Below are 22,212 nucleotides of genomic sequence, written 5' to 3'. Positions count from 1 at the left end.
TTTCCATATCCCACGTAACCAGTTCTCCTGTTTCCTTCTGGAGAGGGTCCACGTTTTCCCTACCCAAATTTTCCCTAGTTTTGTGCTTCAGTATCTGGTTTACGGTTATGTGGCTCTGGATGCTTTAAAGAATCAGCAGCAAAATCAGTGATTACACAGATGATGAAGAAAAGTTTTCTTTGATCAGTGTGATAAGACAATGGGAAGGTGCTATATTCAGTCCTACCGAAGAATATATGCCTTAGAGAGATTGTGGCTGGTCCACCTTCAGAGAGCAGTGGAAATGCCATGCTTCATTAAGGTGGAGAAGAGATTCTCATAAATTTCCTGTTTGCTTGCCAGAGAAGAGAGAACCTGAAATCTTGTGTTAGTACAAAATAAGAGTTAAATAAAAATAAGAAGTCTGAGTAAGACTCCAGTTCTGCAGCCTTAAATACAGAAAAGTGAAATGTCAAAGAATTGTATGCACACTTTTCTTTTCTTCTTAGTCATTCAGTGAAAGGTGGAGTAGTTAAGTCTGTGGCGCCTTTAAAATGATTCATTATTTCCATAGAAGCCAATTCATGTTTATCCTTCAAATCGCTCTGTTGAGATTAAAATAATGGAGAATTATATTTGCTTTTAATTTTGTTTCCAGACAGCTTGGCCTGAGCATTCATGATGTGACTTGGAAAGTATATCAAATTCTGATTTATTGTTCCTCGTAGTTGTGTGAAGATTGAAGATATGCTGGATGCTGCTTTTTCCTTTTTTTCCTCCTCGCCTCCCCCATTCTTTCACTTGCATTGTGTTCTTGAGTGTAGCGTGGTGAAAGGCCAGCATCTCTGCCTTCAGTGCTTTTCCTTGTACAAGCCACAGCAAATGAAGATTTTATTTTATCCCTAACATGACGCTGTGTGAAATGAATTATGGTTTGTGTTTGATAACTGGTTTGGGGTTTTTTTTTCTGTTTTTTTATTATGCTTAAGTTTTGACTGGTTTTGTGTTGTCATGTTAATCATCCTTTCTTGTAGGGTGGAGGGAGCACAGTATTTTTTAGTTAAGCTGGATGAGTTCAGTTTTACAAGAATCATATGGAAAACACCAATGGGGGGGGGGGGACGGGGGATGGGGACATGACACAACACTTTTATTTGCGGTAAGGCATCTGTTAAGTATAAGCATGTCAAATCTGCTTCACAGGTGGGTCAAATGTTTCTTAACCAGGAACAATTTGTAAACTTAATTTATATATCAGGTCTTATGGATAAAGGAATTTGTTATTCCTGTTTTCCTAAATTCATTTTTCCTACACAGTTTTATCTGCTTTTTCCCCTAGTGAGTAAAAAGTTATTCTTAGACTTTTATGAAAAATTTAATAGAAGAAAACAAATGGGATTTTGTGAAATGTAATAGAAAAGCCTCAAGAAGGTTAGGCAAATTTTGAAAGGTTTTTTTCTAGCCATGTTACAGAATCCAAAACAAACTATCCAAACCTGAAAACTCTAAGTGATCATTAAATTTTACCAGAATACGGCTTTAACATTGCATTTAAGTGTTTCTTGAAGATAAGTTTCCTGCCCTGACAAAAATTACCTATGTGACAGTGGGACATGCTACTTGTGATTTGGTCCTGCAGTTGCAGCAGTATGTGTGCTTCTTGGTACGCAAAAGTTTTCTTGCAAATTCCCAGTAAGCCCCCACCCCTGCAGACTTAGATGATTGCACAGTTGATGCTGTGAACTATGCATGTCTGTCCACAGTATCTAATGCATTCTATTGTGATCTTACTTTTCATATGAGTTCCCTAGGGGAAAACCCTTTATTTTATTTCTGTACATAAAAAGAAGCCCCAAAACATACAGCAAGTGCATTTGGGTGCAGTTAGGAATTCCAGGTGGTACCACAGCCTAAAACACTCACTTGGATGCCAGTTTAAAAAAAGAAGGGGGGGGGGGGGGGGAGTGGAGCATAAAACCAGCTGTTTTTCAGCACTGTAAGAAATTTATTTTGCTCCTTACCTTAGTTATCAATGAGCATGTTTAGTTGATATGGTTTTGCTTTTGTTTCCAGCCTATTTGCTTTTTCATTCTCATGCCCCAGAGCATTTCAGTTGTAGTCACTGCATGACATCGTTTAAATCATAGTTGGAATGAATTCACAAAGTGAACAGTAAGCCAGTCTTCTCCAAAATTCGTGGGAGGAAACTACATTCACAATTATTAGCATAGATTGGTAAATGAATACTGACCAGTGTGAAATTAAATTCACCTTAGCTTAGCTCTTTGATTTTTTTTTTTTTTTTGGTTTGGTTCAGTTTATCAGGTTAGTTGTTTGTTCGTGTTGATTGCAAACATGTTATTCATGCTTCTATTGCCAAGTATCCAGCCTTTGAGTTTCGATGAGTAAAGTGGCTTGGAAAGAATCCAGATCAGTTCATGCAGAGGCTATGCAGTTTAGTAGAAAACTACTTACAAAGTCTGAGCATGGATTTTGTATGCACTTTTACCCTAAAAAAAGACTGTGTATGTATATATGTGTGCACATGTGTGTATATGCATATATACAATTACATCAATCTAAAATTTTCAGCAATTTACTCTCTTGCTTAAATATATTGTTTCACATTATCATACATATTTTATAAAATATTTGAGGTTTCCTTGTTCTTCAGGAAAACACATTTTAGTTTACTTTCTGAGTAATGGTTGGCAAAGCATACACAGTTCTCTACTGTTTTGTAGTAGAGTATCTAAAAACCAAAATATTCTTAAATGATTTCATGCATTCAATTTGTAACTGTTTTTAGAACTATTTAAATACCTGTAGTTTTATCTGGTCAGACTAGTCTGATCGTACTCTAAACTGATCCTGAGATAGATGAAATTGCAGTATTTACCCTGTTCTGCTTCTCTCTTCAAGAGGAATTTAAGCTTGGTCTGTTCTCCTTTTGCCTATGCTTTAATTCTAAGGATTCTAAGCATTACAAGTAGTTCAAACACTACTGTAACTATATATAAGTGCCGTTTAAAGCAGCTCACTACAATACAGTGATGTCTTTGAAATAGTGTGTAAAGTGTTTTCAATTTTGAGTATTGTGCAATGCAGTATGTCATGTTGCACAAATTGGTAACTGTTGATGTTCTATGGTGACCCTGGCTGAGCTATGATGGCATGATCTACATCTCATTTCGGTCCTGGTGAGGGACACTCAGCATGCACCTCCTTACAGACATGGAGTTGACCTCCCTGGGCGTGCTCCATGCAGGAGAGGTGGATGGCTGCATGGGTTTCGTGTGAGGAGTCAGTTGAAAGTGTCAGATCTGCAGTTAGTGCCCTTTTGGTCAAAAATGCAGAAGGTCCTGCCACCTTGCTGTATGAAAAGCACATTGTGCAGAGGGTGAGGTGGTATCGTATGTGCTATTTTCAAGCTCGTAAGCTTTTCCCAGGTGCAAGGCACACTTCCAAAGAGAGAATTGTTTTATTTCCACTGATTTGTTCTGGTGGGGCATGGGCTGCAGCAGTGTTACTGTGCGTTATGTGTGTAAGTACCTAACTCAAATTGAGCGTGGACTGTTCTTCACAGTAAGGTGCAGGCACAGCTCAGGAGGGAGGATGCAGACCCAGTGCGTGGCGTCCCTCTTCCTGGGCCGTATGGCCTCAGCACAAGCTCGTCACATAGCTCAACACAGCCTGGCGTTTGAGTTGGACAAATCTGCTGGGTCCCAGAGTCAAGGCAGGGGTCACCAAGATGTGACAAGGCCTCCCCACTTGTCCCAGGCCATGTGGCAGAAATCCACTGTTGAGAGGAGAAGGGCTCTCCCTCTCCCCACTTGGTACTAATCATAGAGAACAATGCTGGCTGCTTTGCAAAATATTAGTACTGCTGTACAAAATCTGGGCCTCTGCTTACGGCCCACTGAGTCAGACTTGTTTACTTCATTGAAGTATTGAAGAATATCTGTCTCTGACTGGCAGTCAACAGCTCCAGGCTTAATCGAATTTCAAACTGTAGATTATGCAGTTTTGCTGAAAATATGAGGCTTCTATCACACTTTGAATGATGTATTCTCCCTTACTCCCCTTTGGTCTGTTTTTCAGGGCTGATGTTAAGATAATTAATTCCTCCCATCCCAAACCTTGTCTTTTAATTTAAGAATTTTCTTTAACATCTGCCATAATCTTCTGCATGCACTCCTGAGAGGTTAAGCAATGAAAGAGCCATTACACTAACTTTAGCCACTGTTTTTTTTTCAGTAGGATGAAATAACACTTCAGTATATCAAACGGTTTCTAGTTTATTTTATATTCTATGACAAAGAAAAGAAATGTGGGAAGAAGAGGCTGGTTTTCTAGTTGCATGAGAGGATAGTGAGTGAGGAGGCCTGTCTTCTAGTCCTGCAGCTTACCTCTGTGTTAGCAAGAAGTAGGACACATGGAGTGATCAGTGGAGTGAAACAGGCTATTGCCAAGGGCGTCTACACTATGCAGTTGGGAAGATGGTGGGGAGAGGTTTAGCTGTACTTAGCTAATATATCACTTCCCTCAGAAATACTTTGCTATTGCCTGTAAAGCCTTTTCTGAGAATTAAGCAGTGTCAAGCTCTGTTACACTGTATGTTGTGAGGTCCATAAATGCTGTCACTGGTGAGTCACTCCTGGCTGGGGCTCTGATCACTCTCCTGTTAAGCAGTCTGCCCAATTCTCCATGCTATATATGGGCCACTCTAAGAAACCCATACACTCTTTTCACAGGCATAATGTCCCCATTTGGAAAACTGCATATCTTAGATTTTTCTAAGAAATACATGAAAACTAATGAACACAGAAATCTCCTGGAATGGTCTCTGGCAAACTGCACATACACCTGTTGAGAAGTCCCAAAGAGTAGCAGTAGGATTGAGCTTATGTGTCAGAAACACAGCAAAGGAAAAATGGTCGGTCTTGGAGGATCTTGAATTAGCGATTCCATGTGGAATTTATGGTGATTTGTAGTGCACCGGCTAGTGAGGCTGAAATGTCACTGCTGCTTTGAAAGTTCATATGCCTCCTGCCTTTCTAGTTGTTCTACTTCTGTGTGTCCCCAGTCTCACTGTTCTTTTTAAAGTTTTTAAAGATTCTCAGCCTTTTGCAATTGTATCATATGGCTGCCAATTCACACTTGACAATTTTCCCACTTTTGGCAATAGACTGTTTCTTTTAGTGCCAGTATATTGCCCTACTGGGTTTTGGGACAGATGGTAGTTGGAGCTGCTAAATGTCGTGAAGTTCTGGAGAAACTTAAAGATACATTAATGGATCAACCTTCTTGTGCATGCCCTGGAAGCCCAGTGCTACAGCTGTGTTAGATTACCTGTGTGCGTGATGAATGGACTACACATACGAAGACAGTTTGCCTGGGCCACAGTTGATTTGCAGTGTGTCATTTACAGATCAATTATATACATATACTGGGTAGGATGTGTAAGATTTGCCAGTGATATGAGCTGCTTCTTGTTATTATTTCTGCTTACACATCACTTTAGTTAATAGTTCTTCCTAAATTATATATGTTAAGTAGGTATATATTTCAAACCCAAGAGAAAGTCAGGACCATCTGAATTGGTCATACAAGTCTGCAGAGTAACAATTCTCATCACTTCTGTCTGAATAAAATAAGGATTGGAACATCCACTTTTTATTGCATTTCAATTTTGGTATACCTCCCCAGTACTCAGTTCCTTGGAGAAGAATGTTGTTGCCACTGTACCAGAATGCTATACTTTAATAGCATGGAGATATTTTTAAAATCTCAGTATATGCTTGGGATTCATTTCATTCATCTAAGCATAAGCATTGAACATTAGTTGTTCTAGATGCCTCCGTAGTTACTAGAAAGGCATCTCTCAAGAGAGACTCCTCCCATCCTAAGCTATGTCTCCAAAATTATTTGTGCAAATAGCCCCTGGCCATTGACTGTGTCTCTGTAGGGAGCCTGAACAACCTATTCAGATGGGTTAAGTCAGCTGCAGATGGTGAAAGCTGTGAAATCAGATATGATGAAATTCCAAACGCTTTGCAGACTGTGAGCATTATGCCTGATGATCGATCTATTCAGCATGATTCTTCTTATTTAAAGAATTATTTTATGTTATTTTTCCACTCTGTGGGTAACCGCTTTAACAAAAGTTGTGGAGAGAGCTCACCACAGCTTTAGATACTGCTCAGCAAGTTATTCACTTCTATTGGCTTACATGTGTTATTTTTGTCTTCTTTAGTCTTCTGGTACCAGTATCACAGTGGATATCGCTGTCATGGGAGAAGCACATGGGCTCATCACAGACCTTCTGGCAGATCCTTCGCTGCCCCCCAATGTGTGCACTTCACTGAGAACAGTGAGCAACCTGCTTAATACGCAGTTAACCTTCCAGGCCATCCACAAGCCAAGGGTGAACCCTTTGGTGTCCTTCAGTGAGAACTACACCTGCTCCGACTCAGAGGAATGCCCAGAGAAAGGAGAGAAACTAGCTATTCCCAAGGTGAGTACTGGACCCTGTCTATCATCTTCTAACTTGGGTCTCCCTAAAGGGACAGCACTGGACTAGTGGGAGGTGTCACTGGGCTTTTTGCTTGTTGCTTCAGATTAACATCTTATGCACTAACCATATACTACTGTAAGAGGACAGCTAAGTAACCTATTGGTTTCATAGTAAGATAATTCCTGTGTATCCTTCAACTTATGGCCAGGTTAACTTAGGTTCAGGCATCTTTAGAAGATGGTATTTGACACAGGATAGCTCACATAGATGGTGTGCATATTTCCTTGCAGGTGTTGGTTGGAGCTTAAGAGAGAAGAAATGATAGGGAGCAGAGTAAGCAAAAGACTTTCAGCATCCAAACTCATCTTTGGATTGGGTAGATATAGCAGGAGAAAAAGCCTGCCCCATTACTTCTCACACAGAAATTTTCCTTCCACTCAAAAGATTTGAGCCACTGCATGTGGGGTGCCTATCCTAGTCAATGAGCAGCGGGGAATTAAGTAGTAATATGAGGGACCTTTTTGCCCACTTTGAAGATTGGAATTTGAAATTCTGTATGAATTTCAGTCTCTTCTTCCTTCCCTTAGTTAGCGGTGTGAAACCTAGAGAAGTCAATGAAAAAGTCTCTGTTGATGACCTCCAGGTGATTTGGATCAAGTTTAAAATATTGTATACCAAACGAAGAAACAAAAAAAATCACCATAATACTTAGTACGACAAATATTCTGAGCTCATGAGAAGTAGTCTTGAGAAGAAAAAGAAGACTGAAACAGAAAAATGTATATATTACTGCCTGGACAGATGGCTTTATGAATGCTCAGGAATCCAACAGGAAATAATCAGTGTTAACCACCCCCATTTAGTAAGTGAACAACTAGAAAGAACACATCAGCTTTGAAGTAGTTTGAATTGTAGGTTCATTGCTAATTAGCTGTCCTGCAAGGCTTATGTTTAGTTTTTGAAACTAAACCAAAATACTTTTGTACTACAATCTCCCTTGTAAAATTAAATGTAGGCAGAGTATGTTGTACAGGCAAATGCTTTTAACAGTTCAAATGATACAGGCAGCGTTCATTCCAGCATTTCCTGGTATCTGAATTGCAACACTTGTGCTTCTTTTTTTAATATATTTTAGTGTGATGATAATTATTACCCTGTTTGCCTGTGTAGCAGCTGTATATATGAAATGGATGTTCACAGATTTGTAAGCACATTTTCCAGTTTATTTTAGTGTACATGTCCGTAATGGCTGTACTCTAGGCTCTGAGGGGACAAGTTAAGTGGAAGAACACTGCCATCACATGAGCAAACACAGTGAACAGATACCAGTTTGCTGTTGCATAATACCTAGTGAGGATAAGAGAAATGAAGGATGAAGAAATGAGTTAATGCAACAGAGAACTAATTTAGCTGAACAATTCACTGACCTAAATGTATTACGGTTCATGAAACTAATAGTTTGCAGTCCTTTATTTAAGTGTCTAAATATAGATTTAGCATCTTTACCTTAAGTATCTGACACTGAGAATTTTGGGTAAGGAGATAGTATGTTAGCATATCTGTAAGTTTGAGCTTCAGAACCACAAGTGTCTTGTATCTCATATCTCTTAACCCTCTGGCAAAGTCAGAGCTCTCCATCACAGACACATACTTATTTTACTTCTTAACTATAAACACTTCATGAGAACTACAAGAGAAACATCTTACAAAATTATAGCATCTGCCACAGCAAATCTGGATCCACAAAGACTGTCTATCATCATCCTTCATTATCTCTACCTTCAAAAAATTGGAAGAACAATATAAGTCCTGTTAGTGGAGAAAAGGAAGAGTCAGGTGAAAGAAAAATGCGGAGTGGTCAAGAAAAATCTGCTGCAAACAATTTCTCTAAGTTTTTCAGGAGACATTATATCCCCAAGCATGAAAGTTTTATTTCAGTGGGTGATCTTTGGATTGGGTAGCAGGAAAAAAAGTTGGAGCTCCCATCCCTTATTTTTCTTAAAGCTTTTCTTGCCTTGAATCTCTGATTCTGAGCATTCATGACAGTTTAAATCACAGAATAGTTGAGATTGAAAGTACATCTGGAGGTCGTCTAGTCCAGTCCGGAGATCATCTAGTCCAGTCCCTCAGCTCAAGCAAGTTGAACCTGGGGCAGGTTTCTCTAGGCTCAATAGAGCAGGTTGCTCAGGATATTGTCCAGTTGGGTTTTGAGTGTCTCCATGGATGTAGACTCCACAGCCATTCTGGACAACCTCTTTCAGTGTTCAATCATCCTCACAGTAAAAAACATTTTCTTACATTTAAATGGAATTTCTTGTATTTGAATTTGTGCCACATTGCCTCTTTTCCTGTCACTGGACACAACTGGGAAGAGCCTGGCTCTGTCTTCTTTACACCCTACCTTTAGGTATTTATATACGTTAGTAAGATCTCCCCTGAGCCTTCTTGTCTTCAGGCTGAGCAATCCCAGCTCTCTTAGCCTTTCCTTTTATGACACATGCTCCAATCCCTCAGTCACCTTTGTGGCCCTGATGACTTGTTTAAGTGCCTTTGGCCACATAATGTAAGACCAAAATTTTTAAAGAGCACATTGGCTGACTCCAGTGAGAGCTCCAAGTGTTCAACATCTGTGGATATAGACTTTTCTTTAAACTTGAAATAGGGAGGATGGTCCAGGCCCTCCAAGCATTTAAAGCACCATCTGTGTTGATTTGAAAACAAGGTAGGCACCATAATGCCTGGGAGAATCCAAATTTAAGGTACCTCACTAGCTGTTGTCAGGCAGAATTAATCAAATGGAAATGTTTTTCTTCTGCATGTTTAGTTTTTGTAAGCCTGTGTAAACTCTAAGCAACTGATTTCTCTCTAGCGCTTACGGAGAAGTTTACCTTCAGGACTACTGAGACGAGTGTCCTCAACTTGGACCACAACAACATCAGCCACAGGATTACCTACACTGGAGCCAGCTCCAGTGAGAAGGGATCGCAGTGCCAGCATCAAACCTCATGAATCATCTTCATCCAGGTTACAAATTACCTCCTCTCTCTTTCATGTGTCTCTTTGGGCAAATTTCTTTGGTTCTGTGTGATGATGTCACTCATTTTAAAATGCTGAATCCAAAGTGTGTAAGAACTACTTCTTCATGTTTTTCTAAATTGGGTTGCCAAAGCAGTGGCATTCCCAATTTTAGTCAGATTATGCCAAAACTATTCTTAATATTGGGAAGCAAAAAGAAAAAATTTAAAAATCTAATTATGCTAGAAAAGTGCAGAATTGCACAATGGAATTGGAAACAAGGCAAGATATCTGGTTAAAATCTTCTTGATATGCAGCAGTTTCCTCCACGGGTATTACTCAGCCAAGACAAAATTCTAACAAGTAACCCAGCTGCTGAACATCACTTCTAAGAACACACCTAGTGATGTGGTCCAGTCATTAAACCAGTTCATAAAACATTTCTCCATCCTCTAGATACTAATTTCCAGAACACAAACCCTGATTTTAAGTGGACCTTCCTAAAATACACCATTTTGTGGTTTTCTGTAGATATGGAGTATCATCAGACCGTACAGCACTGTACATGCCCTGCATCCTATGTACACACTTAATTCCAGAATATAAGAAGTGCTTAGGGCTCCCTGAATGAACTCATGCAAATGCAATAGCAGCAATAGATGGTAAATAAAAATCATTCAGTTAGATAAGTCAAAAAGTGATTTAGTGGAGAGAAGAAAGTAGATTTGTTACCATTGGGGAAAAAAAAAAAAAAGGTATAATCTAGGAGTAAAATTACGTAGGAAGATTTGTTAGTAGAGGTTGAAAGCAAAGCTGAAAATGAAATCGGCAGTGTAAAGTTTTCTTGCAGGATGGTTGCTGTACTTTCCCTAATTTTAAACATTGTAGTGGAACACTTCTTTCCTGTTGACCACAGAGTTTAGCTTCTGGAATTCAGAATCCCAACTGTGTCTCATCCTTAGTCCCAACTGTCTCATCTAGTTAAAAGGCTTTTCCTAATTTGCCATAAGAAGCAAGTACATACAGCTGTTTTGTTGGGGTGCAGACTGAGTGCCCGCTTCCATTTATGATGCATTTGTTTACTTACTCATTTAAGTTTCCCCATATTTCAAGGGTTCTGTAATGAGGTGCTGGTACTGGAAGAGTCACAACTACAAAGCAATAATTAATTAATAAAGACTTGAAGTGAGCTTCAGCAAAATCACTGGAGGAATTGTACATTATTTGTCTTGTCTGGAAAAAGAGTTCTGGATTCAATCATGACACATACACTTTAAGGTTATGTTCATATAGTGCATCGTAGAAACAAAGCACTAGATCTGCAAAGAAGTTTGCGTAGGCAGAGATACCTACCTACTCCATTTAGTTCCCGTTTCCTAAAGCACGTCCCTGAAAGTCTTTCAGAGTTACCTAGAAGCACACTAGTTCTCACTGTTCTGAAGAGACGGGTCTTTGTCTTACAGCTGTACTCCCTCATGACTGACTGTATCAGTTAGGTATTCCCTGCTCACTCTTATCCATTCTCTTTTTCTCAGGATCTGATCCCTGAGCCAGTATCATAAAATACATAGTCCTCCCATGAAATGGAGAGAGAGAAGTTGGATCTGTTCAGCTGCTTATAGCCAGCAGCTGACTGGTTTAGAGCATTTGCAGAGGAATACCCTAATAAAGTTGCTTCTCTGCCTGAGGGCATTCAGACCTATGTACCTCGCATTTTGGGAGTTCCATGGTACCAGATAGCCTGAGGTGTGCTGCATTTAACCCTCCACAAGGGCTGCAGCAAATAAACCAGTAGCAGCCAGTGAAGGAAGGACTTTAATGGATGTTAGTCTTGTGGGAAGGGCACTTGTCTGTGAGAAGAGAGGCCTTGGGTCCCAGGCACTGTTAACTATGATACACTGCATAGCTATTTCAACAGGAATTCCTCCATTCTGGATTCATGAATATTTTTCTATTCTAGCCGGAAAGGAGCAGGGCCTTCAAAGGAAGGGCAGAGGTCAGTCAGTCGTGCAGCCTGGTAGTACTTATGGTGCCACCCTGTGAGAATAAAGTTCAGGTCCCCTCTCCACCTCAGCAAGGGCTATCATCTTGGAGCTGGCGGATGAGGAGAGAGTGTGGAGACATGCTTTGCTATAGGGAAAGGAAGAGCAGAGCAAAAGCACCAAATCCAAGAAGAGAATTCAGAGCTCTAATAACAGAAGACACATGTTTTCCTGCAGTTCAGAATTTGGTGCTGGTAGTGGAGAAAAAGGACCTGAAAAGGCCCAACATCACCAGCTGTTGGATAGCTTGGGTGGATGCAGCCCCAGAGAGCTACCTTGATCAGACATTATTCCAGATATGTAAACCTTCTGCATGGAGGAGGCTCTTGTGCACGGTGCCTAGATTCTCAAGGCAGCCTGCAGAGTGCACTGAACGTCTGATGCAAGAAAAATACCTGGTTAGCCAAAGTTTCCTTTGTGAGGAGTCCCATGTATCTCAGTAAAAGTAAATATAAAGAAGCTGTAACCAAATGGAAATGTTCTTCAGTAACCAGCCTGTAGTTCCCAGGGTGCCTTTGATTTATACTGTTGATCCCAGACTCTCACATAGTATGTAAGCATCCTAAGATGGGAATCAGAGGGAGAAGGAGAGCAATTAAATATTATTGTTCATCCTTTTCTATGGTTGTTATATAACTCTGCATGATGAGCCAACTAAGGAGGCTATCAATTCTTCCTATGTTTAATGTCGCCAATTGTGTAATTATAGCTCTGTCAAGCCTCCCAGCCTACTGTTTGCAGTTCGTCTTTTACAGTAGGAGAAACAACGTGTATTCCAGAAAGGGGAAAAATTAATCCTATAAGTCTAGCTTTAAAAATTTTGGCAGTCCAATACAGAATTGCTTTCAAGGAAAAGAATTTTGAACTGAAGGGAAAAAAAAATCTTGATTATCTGCCACTTCCCCTGTACCAAATTCAATCACACCACAGGTCTCAGAGAAAAAAACATTTCATGACTTGAAGGGTAGGAGAGGTGAAATGACACTGGAATTGCCCTGTGGCAGATTCTGCAGTTACAAAATCTGCAACTTGTTCCTCACAGTCTGGGACATCACCTCTAGATTTCTGTATTTTGCAAAAATCCCCCTAAATCTCTGTTTAAGTTTAGTAATCCTGTATTCTTCCAGCCACTGAACTGATAAGACATGGTCCTTTTATAGTTCAAATGATTTGGGAAAAATCTAGAGCTTCCACATTCTTTCCCTCAGTCACTTCTATATCCAGTGGTTCTCCCTTAAGAGGTCAAACAATGTGGTTTGGGGGTCTTTCTTTTGGTTTCATTTGGGTTTTCTTTACAGTGGGCCAATGTGTTATACTCTTCCTGTCAATTAAAAAACAAAACCACAAAAGAAAGCAAACAAACAAAAAAAATTGAAACAGCTGGGTTTTTTCTTTGTCTTGCTTCATCACAGATTATAGGAATTTGGGCCAGTGAAGACAATTGGCAATTGTTTTTGTAGGTAGTGCTTGCTCTTCCAATTAAGACAATATTGCATGCTCTTTTCTTTCAGAACACTTTTTTTTCAGATTTTTTTTCAAGTTCAGCTGGGACTAGGCTGCTTTAAAAAGCTGTCTTCTGCCTTGAATGTCATCTCATCACTTAGATGTGAGGCTGTGAGGAGAAATATGGAGCCTGAGAGGCCTAACGGATCTGTCCAGAGAAGTCATAGGCCTTGTGATAAGAGCCAGTGCTGCATCCCTGCAAACAGTTGACATTTGATGAGTGTCATTTGGGAAAACAATGATAAATACAATTTGCTTGCCCTACAGAAGTATTTGGCCTCTTCCGGTGCACAGTTACAGCCTTCAGGCTGAAAGCATGTGCCCAGCCTGTTGTAGAGGACCGGCATTTGTTCCCCACATGCAGACACACGCACCCTATTTTCTTTCAGTGAGTTTCTCTTGGATCAGTGACCAATGTCTTCAGGGTCTGTCAACAAGATTTTTTTTTCAGATGCAGTGTGCATTTCAGTTGGCTAGAGCATGAAGTGCTTCACCCAGAGAAGAGGCACACCACTACCAACAGCAATGCAGGGCTCTTCTGAGCCTCTTCCAGCCTCCTGAGGAGCTCCTCCAGTGCCCGAAGCCTTACTGGGTATCTGCCTTGGCGGCTGCAGCAGAGAAGTCAAGAAGACTGATTTTTCATTTACACTAAGAGCTACTGGCTCTTGTAAAGAGGCGTTAAAAGAGAATATAAATTTAACTTATTTCAAGTCAACTTTTAAGCCTCTTTGTACTGTCAGAAGAATATAATGAAGACATCTTTGTATAAATAAAGTGAATAGGCCTCAGCACTGAAGGAAGTCCAGCTTTGGAGTGTCTGCATTGTAAATATTTTTGCTGAATACAATACTGAGTGCCTCACAAATAGCATTTCAGCCAGCAGGTAGATGCTGTTTTCCTCATCAGATTTTGGGCTATCTCAGTATCACATACTTCTTGCTGTGGCTCCTGACTTCTTAAGATCTGCTGTTGAAGCTTTTTACTATGTTTGCTCTCTGGTTTTGCAGCACTGACTCCTGGAACAGCTCAATTCTGATGACAATCACGAAGAGCAGGTCCTTCTCCACCTCTTATGCCATGTCTTCTACCAACCACCTGAATGCCAAAAGGCAGAGCCGGCAAGGTGAGTGGGCTTCTGTGGCTCTGTCAGGCTCACTTATCTGCTTCCCTGTGATTAGCACAAGCAGCTGCTTTTGATCTCTATCCAGTCTGTGTCTTTTCATATTTTTCCATCAATATAAATATAATTATTTCCTTTATTTAAAAAAAAACAGTGGTTTAAAATACTATAGCTCATAGTGATGCCATTGTAAACATTTTGACTTTTATCATTTATAGAGGTTAGTCATGACATGATGCGACAAGTGCGATACTAAATCGTGTTGTGATTTATATCCGTGTAATTCCCTTGACTACAGCAGGGATAAGAACAGTGTTTTCTATACCATCTGTTAGATTAACTGTCTGTGTATATTGCCTGACTGAGATTTCCTGAAGCACAACCTACATAATGCCATTCAGAGCTGTAGGCAGCAACTGACCCATTTTATGCAAACATATCCAAGACAAAGTCTTATAACTCAGAGGTCTATCTCTGTATATTCATTATTGGCAAAGTCTCTTACTGATTTTTAGAGATGAGAAACATGGGGCTTTTTACTCAGCTTTTTGGGCCTTTAAAAAAATGACTCCTGTTTTAACTGAGTGAAAGAAATTGAGAAGGTGACTTCTTAATTGATAATGAAATGTGCAATATGACAGTCATGAAGCAGTCTTAATCCACAGTAACGTGGATTCCTGTACAAATGCAGGGTAAAGTAATGTCTACCCATGCTTTAACTTGCAATTCAAAATGATCACAAGGTCTTCCTTTTTTAAATCAGCTTGGGTTTTTTTCCAAACATGGAATAATGTTGAGATAGTGTTACTCAGAGATACTGACCACTCAGACATCAGGTGGAAATTGATAGATGCCTGAGGCTTGACATCGGAAAAGTCAGAGAATCCCAACTTAGAGATGGGTTTGAAGATACACTGCACAATTATTCTGCATATCTAACACTGTCACCTGCATCTCCTTTTCAAACTGAAGAGCTTATTTAATCTCCTCTTGTACAGAAGCTGCTTTGTTATACCACAGTGAAGATTAAGTAATACAATATTATCTTAAAAGGTAACAGGCACATAGGCAAATTAATAAAATTGAACCTGAAAAATAATGAAGATATAGTACCAAGAATCCAGAAATTTGTTTTAGAACAAAACAAATCCAACTTAGACTTGTGATTTTCAGAGATTAACCCATTAACTTGAAAGGGGAGGTGAGTGTGTATAATGTTTTATACTTGGGAAACAAGTCTTATCAACCTCATCAGTCAGTTTTACATTTAGCCTCTTTCATTTCCAGAAAATGTTAATAATCATCTCTTTTGCCCAAATGCATGAGCTCTCCCATGATGAAGGGAGAGCTCCGTTCCTTCACAAGCGATTCCTAGGAGCACTGATTGACAGGAGTAAAAATTTTGGCTCAGCATTTTATGAAGAAGGTTGATATTTTGATGTTTTAGACTGTTTACAATCATACATTTTTTAATTATGATTTGGTTTTGTGTTCCAACTAAAGAATTGCTTCAATTTGCAGTAATTAATACAAATTAAACTTTTACATATTAGCTCCATTGGCAATATATAATAATTCTTAGAAGTTGATCATTAATCTAGCTAAATCTGTAAATGTACAAAATGTGTCTTTAATTATGCATGAGAACATTAGCATTTTAAAATACTGCTAGCTATACCTATTTTGGCAAAATTCTGAGGTAAACTCAAGTGTTTTCATATGTAATTTCACATCACATTGAAGTTACTAGTTTTTTTCTTCAACACTGCACATGTGTAAAAGTTCTGGAGGACCTAAGCAGATGGATGTGCTTCAAAAAATTCTCCCCGTATTGTTATTCTTCTCTTACCTTGATTGTTCAAAATTTCTTGCTATAGCAAGACACATTTTCTCTCACTTTTGCCAATAAATAATTAAATGATGGACTATTGAAAATAGGTTTTTCTTTTTCTGGCATACTGATTTTTGGTTACCTACCCTGGCAAATTACTCTTTAAAAAAAAAAAAAAAAACAAACAACCAAACATATTTCAAGAGACAGGAGCCCAAACTAGCAGTAGAAAGCCAGCTGTGATTAGAAACATTATTGTGAAAATTGCTTTTTAATTCAGAGGACTTGCTTTAAACTGTTGAAAGGTGACCATATATATTGTATTCTCTAACAGTCATGAAGATTATCTGGTAACATATAGCTCAAAGATAGGTAATAATCCAAGTCAATCCCCTGTGCAACAAACAGACTGCAAATTTTTTTAAGACATATTTTTGTTGGATGTCACGGACATCTGATAACTTTTTAATTGCTCTGTAGGTTTCTGATCTCAAGACTATCATAATATCCTAGTTGTAATCATTGAATTAAGACAGTAATACATACCACATGTTTGCTGAACAAATACCCTAATCAAAATTTAGGAGATGTTGGCTATCTCAAAATTACAGTGTAGTAACTGTCAGAGATTATTTTTATCTCTCGGATTGTCAACAGTAAATCATATTTTAACCTTAGTTAAGTTGTTATCAGGAAAAACCACTGGAACTGTACACATATATCCTGCAAGGTTAGTATTTCATAAACTTAGATCAACATATTACTTTATTCTAAGATAATTTTTGTGTTTGGAATGCATTTAGATAGTTTGCACAATTCAAACATAAAACCAGTTAAAGTTCCTAAGCTCTCTATATCATTTAGCTTTGAAGATGAACATGGTAAATTAACTGGGGCTGAGTTCCTACAAACTTTAGAACAGGAGGTAAGTCAGTTTACGTGCATTCCTTTTAAGATAGATTATGTTTGCTACTCTGCACTTTATTGTGAATGGGACCTTTTGGCTGAGACTAGAAAACATAAAGTGGATTCAAAAAGAAGGCAACACTTTGTCTCAAACACTGGACTGGCTGATGCATTTTCTCTTAGCAGTGGTGCTTCGATAGAATAAGGGACAGAGAAAACCACATCTTACTAGTGTTTACACATGTGGATATCGGCAGTTTCTGATATACTAGCTCAGGAGTACAGTACCATGTGGTAATGGTCCCAAGTCTCCCATAGTGAGCAACAGATATTGAAAACTAAACTCAAGCTGCAGAAGATCAAGGCCAAAATCTGTGAGGAATGCAGAAATAGCACCATAAGTACAATATTTTATATTCATATAATTTATGACTACTAAAAATTGCTTTTTTGGTTTATTGCTAGTCTTCACACATGTAGAAATTCAAATTTGCTGGGAATGTGTGTAAGCCTTTCCTGTCCCTGCTTTACAGATGGAGACAGTGAAGCAAAGAGAAACTGCAGATGGGTCTAGGAGCTGAGTATTTAGATTTTGGTGTGTCTGTCACTACAACATCTTGATACCAATAGTCATGCCACTAACATGTGCCTTTCACTTCATGCCTGCAAGTTAGTGCATCCTGCTCAACGGGGAGAATATGCTTCATATTTTGAGCCAGATCTTCAGCAGGTTGAAGAGCCTGATATTAATGGAGTTTCATCTCTCTGTGACAGTCATGGACTTGGCTCAGAGTGAAGGAGAGCTTTCTCTTATTTTTCCATTTGGAAGCTATGCTGGTACCTGTGCATCTCAAGAGGAGTATTTCTGCACAGTGAACTCATACAACCATCTGCCACTTCTGTTAATTGACAAGACTCTTTTCTCTTGCCAGGTATCCCGCCAAATATTTCACCTCTCATGTCCCCATGCCATTCACCAATTCAGGGGACGCCTGCCACAAGTCCTACTGGAAAAACATCTTCTGTGTCATTTCCAGACTCTTCAGATACTAACACCAAGCAAGGCTTAAAGCCACATAAAGTCTTAACTTCTACTCAGAGTGCACCTAGCCTGTCAGACCCTATTATCAGCCCCTCTGTCATCTGCAGCAGGTAAGATAATAATTTGACATGCGTTGGAATCATTTCACGTTGTTCTCACAAACAAGCTCTTCTGGCCTACATACAAGTTTTTATGATTTTCTGCAGTATTGCATATTGATATTTCACCATATCTAAGTGGTTCTTAGTCTATGAATAATTGTGTAGACTGATGCTGCAAAGTGCTTTTAAAGTGCAAGATGGTCAGCTGTGTTTATACTCATGTCAGATGCACAGTCTGATTCCTAAATAAATTCTTTGTCAATAACTTGCAGGTCCCAAAATTGGATTTCATGTTAACAACCTGTCTCTCTCATGCCATGCCCTTAACCTGAACAGTCACTTTCAGGTCACAGGCCAAGTCTTTCACAGCTGACACCTGACGTTTGATAGAAAAATCTGACTGCTAGAGTTTAAAAGCTGCTGGCCTGTAGCCTTCTGATAAAGGTGTGCCAACAATGCCTGAAGAGTGCATAATTTTGAGCACTCTCTCAGAAGGAATGGATCCTGTCCTCCTTAGGCAGAGTCAGATTATGTAGCATTGGGATTTTTTTCAGAAATCAACTGCAGTCAAGTTTTTTCACACTTCCAAGTAGCCCATTATTAGATTACGCAGACCTGCTCTGCAAAATCAGCATTTTGGAAAGAAATTTTTTCTGCTTATCTTCTCACGAAGGATTCAGTTGCCAAGTTAGATTACTGGAGTCTGCAATATGTGTCCAGTTCAGAATAGTGGAAAACACTTGTACTTAGAAGCCTGTTCCAGTGCAGTTTCAAGGTTACCTTAGTCATTAGATGTTACTTTTGGTCATAGTAGTGAGTGATTTGTGATTACTGGCTAGCCAGTGGACAGCACATCATCTGAGTCAGGTTAGATGTTATCAAGTTTGACTATCTTTGGAAATAGTTTTTCATTTCTAGCTTCAGTCATGTGACTTTGGATCTGTCTTGATATGTGTGCAGGGCTAGGAAGTGGGTGTGAGAAAGTCAAAATTGAGATTGCAAGTTTGCTCAAGGGAGTCATCCTCACTGGAGTTCAGACTAGGATCCTTACAGGCTTTTAAGACATATTTAGGTGACTAAATAGAAACTAAGTGCTTTTAAAAGTTTTCCAAAGGTGTATTGCAAAACTGGGACTTGTACTTATTCGTTTGAAATGAAAACTATATTACACATAAGAGGAAATATACCATAAATATGCTACTGTCTTATCAAACTGTGCCTTTATTACTACTTCAACAAAATATTATTACTTTGGTAACAATTATGATTGGAAACCCATTAAAAAGAACAGTTAACAGTTGCATAAAAAATGTCAGAAAAAATTTATCAACATAAGGTTGTTGTAGGCAGTAATGAAGTACATTTTCTTGATATGTGTAGACTTTGATTTCAAAGTAATCATTGGTAAAATGCTCATTAGTTTTTATGTGGCTACTGTCTTATGTGATCTATGTAGGTTGCATAGCATATTTAGGTTCTTAATTTCCTTGTTTTCAAATGCTTAGACTGTGTAAGCATTACAAGTAGTTACATTGTTGACTTTGTTGTTGATTTGTTGAAATAAACACATTATTTAAAAACACATTATTTAAAATATTATGGTGTAATGACTGCTAATAGAATTGGCATCCAGTATTACTAACAGTCACTGTTCCTTTAACGTCCGTTGAAGAATCATAAGCACTGTCTTATTTCTAGCCATTAGTATATAGAGATGTCATATCCACAGATACAAGCTGAACCAACAGCATATAAATAATATACCACTTAGTAACACAACTTGAAAAAGCAGAACTTGCAAAAAACACAACTTGAAAAAACAAAACAAAACAAAAAACAAACAAATAAAAAAAAAAACCACAAAGAAATTAAATGGCTAAATCTGAGAGAGTTAAATTAACAAACACTGGAAATAAATCTTTCAAAACTTTCACACTGTAGATTGCTAGTCTTCACTGTATGCAAACCCCTACATTTACTGACAAAAAAACTGCCTTGCTAAGAAATAATACCAAACCAGCAAACCTCTGCCACCACCAAACCAATCCCTCCCACAACAACAAAAGAGGAAATGAACTCTTGATGGGTTCAGTGCTTTAAATCAAATCCACCCAGGCCGTGGCATCAAGACAGTAGTTTTACTGTACTTTATTTTTACTTACAAAGTGAAATGTGGTAGGATAGCAGAGTTTGAAAACTGCATTAAATAAGAACATATACCAGACAATGCTGTTAAAATAACTTGTAAGTAATCATTTTTAATTTTGTTTAGTGGATGAGGCAGGTATCCTGTGGAAAAAGTCAAACAATCCTGTGATTAAGAAGTATATTATAATGCCTGTGCATGAAGGGGATTGAATTAAAGTTGCATGGGCACGTTTACTTCTGACATAGAGCAGATTTTCAGTGTTCTTGTAGGTAGCTCTGTAATTTTTTTTTTTTAATATAGTGTTTTATGTGGACCATACATACTAAATCAGTGTGAGTTTGCATATGTTCTGGAAATAAAGAAGTATGCTCTTAATGACACAAAAGCCTTGTAGCATTACAACTAATCAAAGGCTCTCTTTCTCTTTTACATTTCAACTTGTTAGCATTGACCTTATGGAAACCACAAGGAATGTGGGAGAGAGAAATTAATAAATTTTTTTCATCTTATTTATAAACCTGAGTGATAAAAGATTTGTTTACTTGGCTATGCACTACAAGTGTCATTGTATATAGATTTGTATTTTTATTTAAAATTCTTTCAGGAATTCATTATGTTTGCAGGGCATATCAAGCTCCAGAATATGTTTTGGATGACCCCCATCAAAAGCCATCTGGCATAGGATTTCAGTCATTTTTATATGGTGAACTTACACTGGTGCAAAGTTTGTAGTACCAAGTTTGACCAATCAAAATAATTTTGTAATAGTTACTTTGCCAAGGCTGTTACATGTGAGATATGCCACAAAATACTCACTTGAACCAGAGAAAGAAATGTTAAAATGTCAGTTTTTCATGGACAGATTTGATATAATGCTGCTAAACGAGGCTTCAGATTTGTTATGTTCTCTCATGTTTTCATGATATTTCATTGTTCCTTCAGGTCCAAGACTCAATCATATTGAGACATTGTAATTTGAAATGTTCCAGCTGGTATTGAATTCATGTTTAGGGCTTAGAGGGAATCACACTCAAGGAATAAAGCATTTTAATGGAAGGGAAGAGCCATTCATTTGGAAAGACCATGATATTGTGATCCCTCCCACATCTTTCTGTTGTGGGAATGTTGAAGCAAACTCTTTCTTCTAGTTTCATTGCTAGATGTGTGGATGCCAGATCACTCACCTCATGTTCCGACCAAAACGCCCCCTTGGTTCTGATGTACTTGGTAGGTTGTCACCGAATTAATGGCAAAATACCTTTTTTCCTCCTTAAGAGGAACATACTCAAGTTCTAAACAAGAAAAGGAGAGTAAAGCTACATTATGACTGTGTTCAAATTAAATTATATAAGATTGTATGGCACTCTGGCACATTTTCTTCATTTTCATTCATGTTTATAGAGCAACTGCAGTACAAAACCAGGGGAATTTTGTACTGATAAACTTAGAGAATAAAAAGTTTATTTAAAAAAAAAAAATCACATGGTATAGGTTTACTGTTGGCAATACAAAATTAATGGTGGTGGCCAGTTAATCCAAGGTCCTTTTGTATTTTTGTCTTTTTACATTCCTGATTTCCAATAAAACTTCAACTTTCTCTTGTAATTTTGTCTGGAGAATATACCATGTACCATAGCTTATACTGTATGACATAATTTTACACTGTCAGCAGGCAATCATTTTACATAAGACTGTCCAATGCGCAAGGTTCTTTATATTGTGCATGTTTCTTGATGTATTTCAGCTGTGGCAGACCCTATAACCAAATAGAAGCTGGTGATGGGACACTAGATAGGAATGATGGTACCACACACACCCTGAACAGAGCAGGTAATTCTTTGTCCATCAAAAACTCCTCATACCTTAAAATTCAATAATCATTCACTGAAAGGGCAGATATGCCTGTCTGTCATAAAAGGAGAACATATGTAGGTGAGACCATACAAATTGTCTTTGAGGCTCTTTCCGTTTTATATGTACAACATGTGCAAAATGCTAATGAAGAAT

General features: G+C 38.5%; 1 protein-coding gene across 1 annotated transcript in view; it reads left to right on the top strand.

The window, feature by feature from the left end:
- PDE3A (phosphodiesterase 3A) overlaps positions 1-22,212 on the top strand; it is a 278,295-nt gene that overhangs the window by 218,839 nt on the left and 37,244 nt on the right. The window contains 5 exon segments of the mRNA XM_074871467.1: positions 6,236-6,496; positions 9,366-9,520; positions 14,064-14,179; positions 17,846-18,065; positions 21,950-22,035. Of these exon segments, the coding sequence (XP_074727568.1) occupies positions 6,236-6,496; positions 9,366-9,520; positions 14,064-14,179; positions 17,846-18,065; positions 21,950-22,035 (838 nt within the window).

The sequence above is a fragment of the Strix uralensis genome, chromosome 5, assembly GCF_047716275.1.
Source record: "Strix uralensis isolate ZFMK-TIS-50842 chromosome 5, bStrUra1, whole genome shotgun sequence".
Taxonomy (NCBI): domain Eukaryota; kingdom Metazoa; phylum Chordata; class Aves; order Strigiformes; family Strigidae; genus Strix; species Strix uralensis.
The sequence above is the reverse complement of the archived record's forward strand: the minus strand, read 5'-3'. Positions and strand labels throughout refer to the sequence as shown.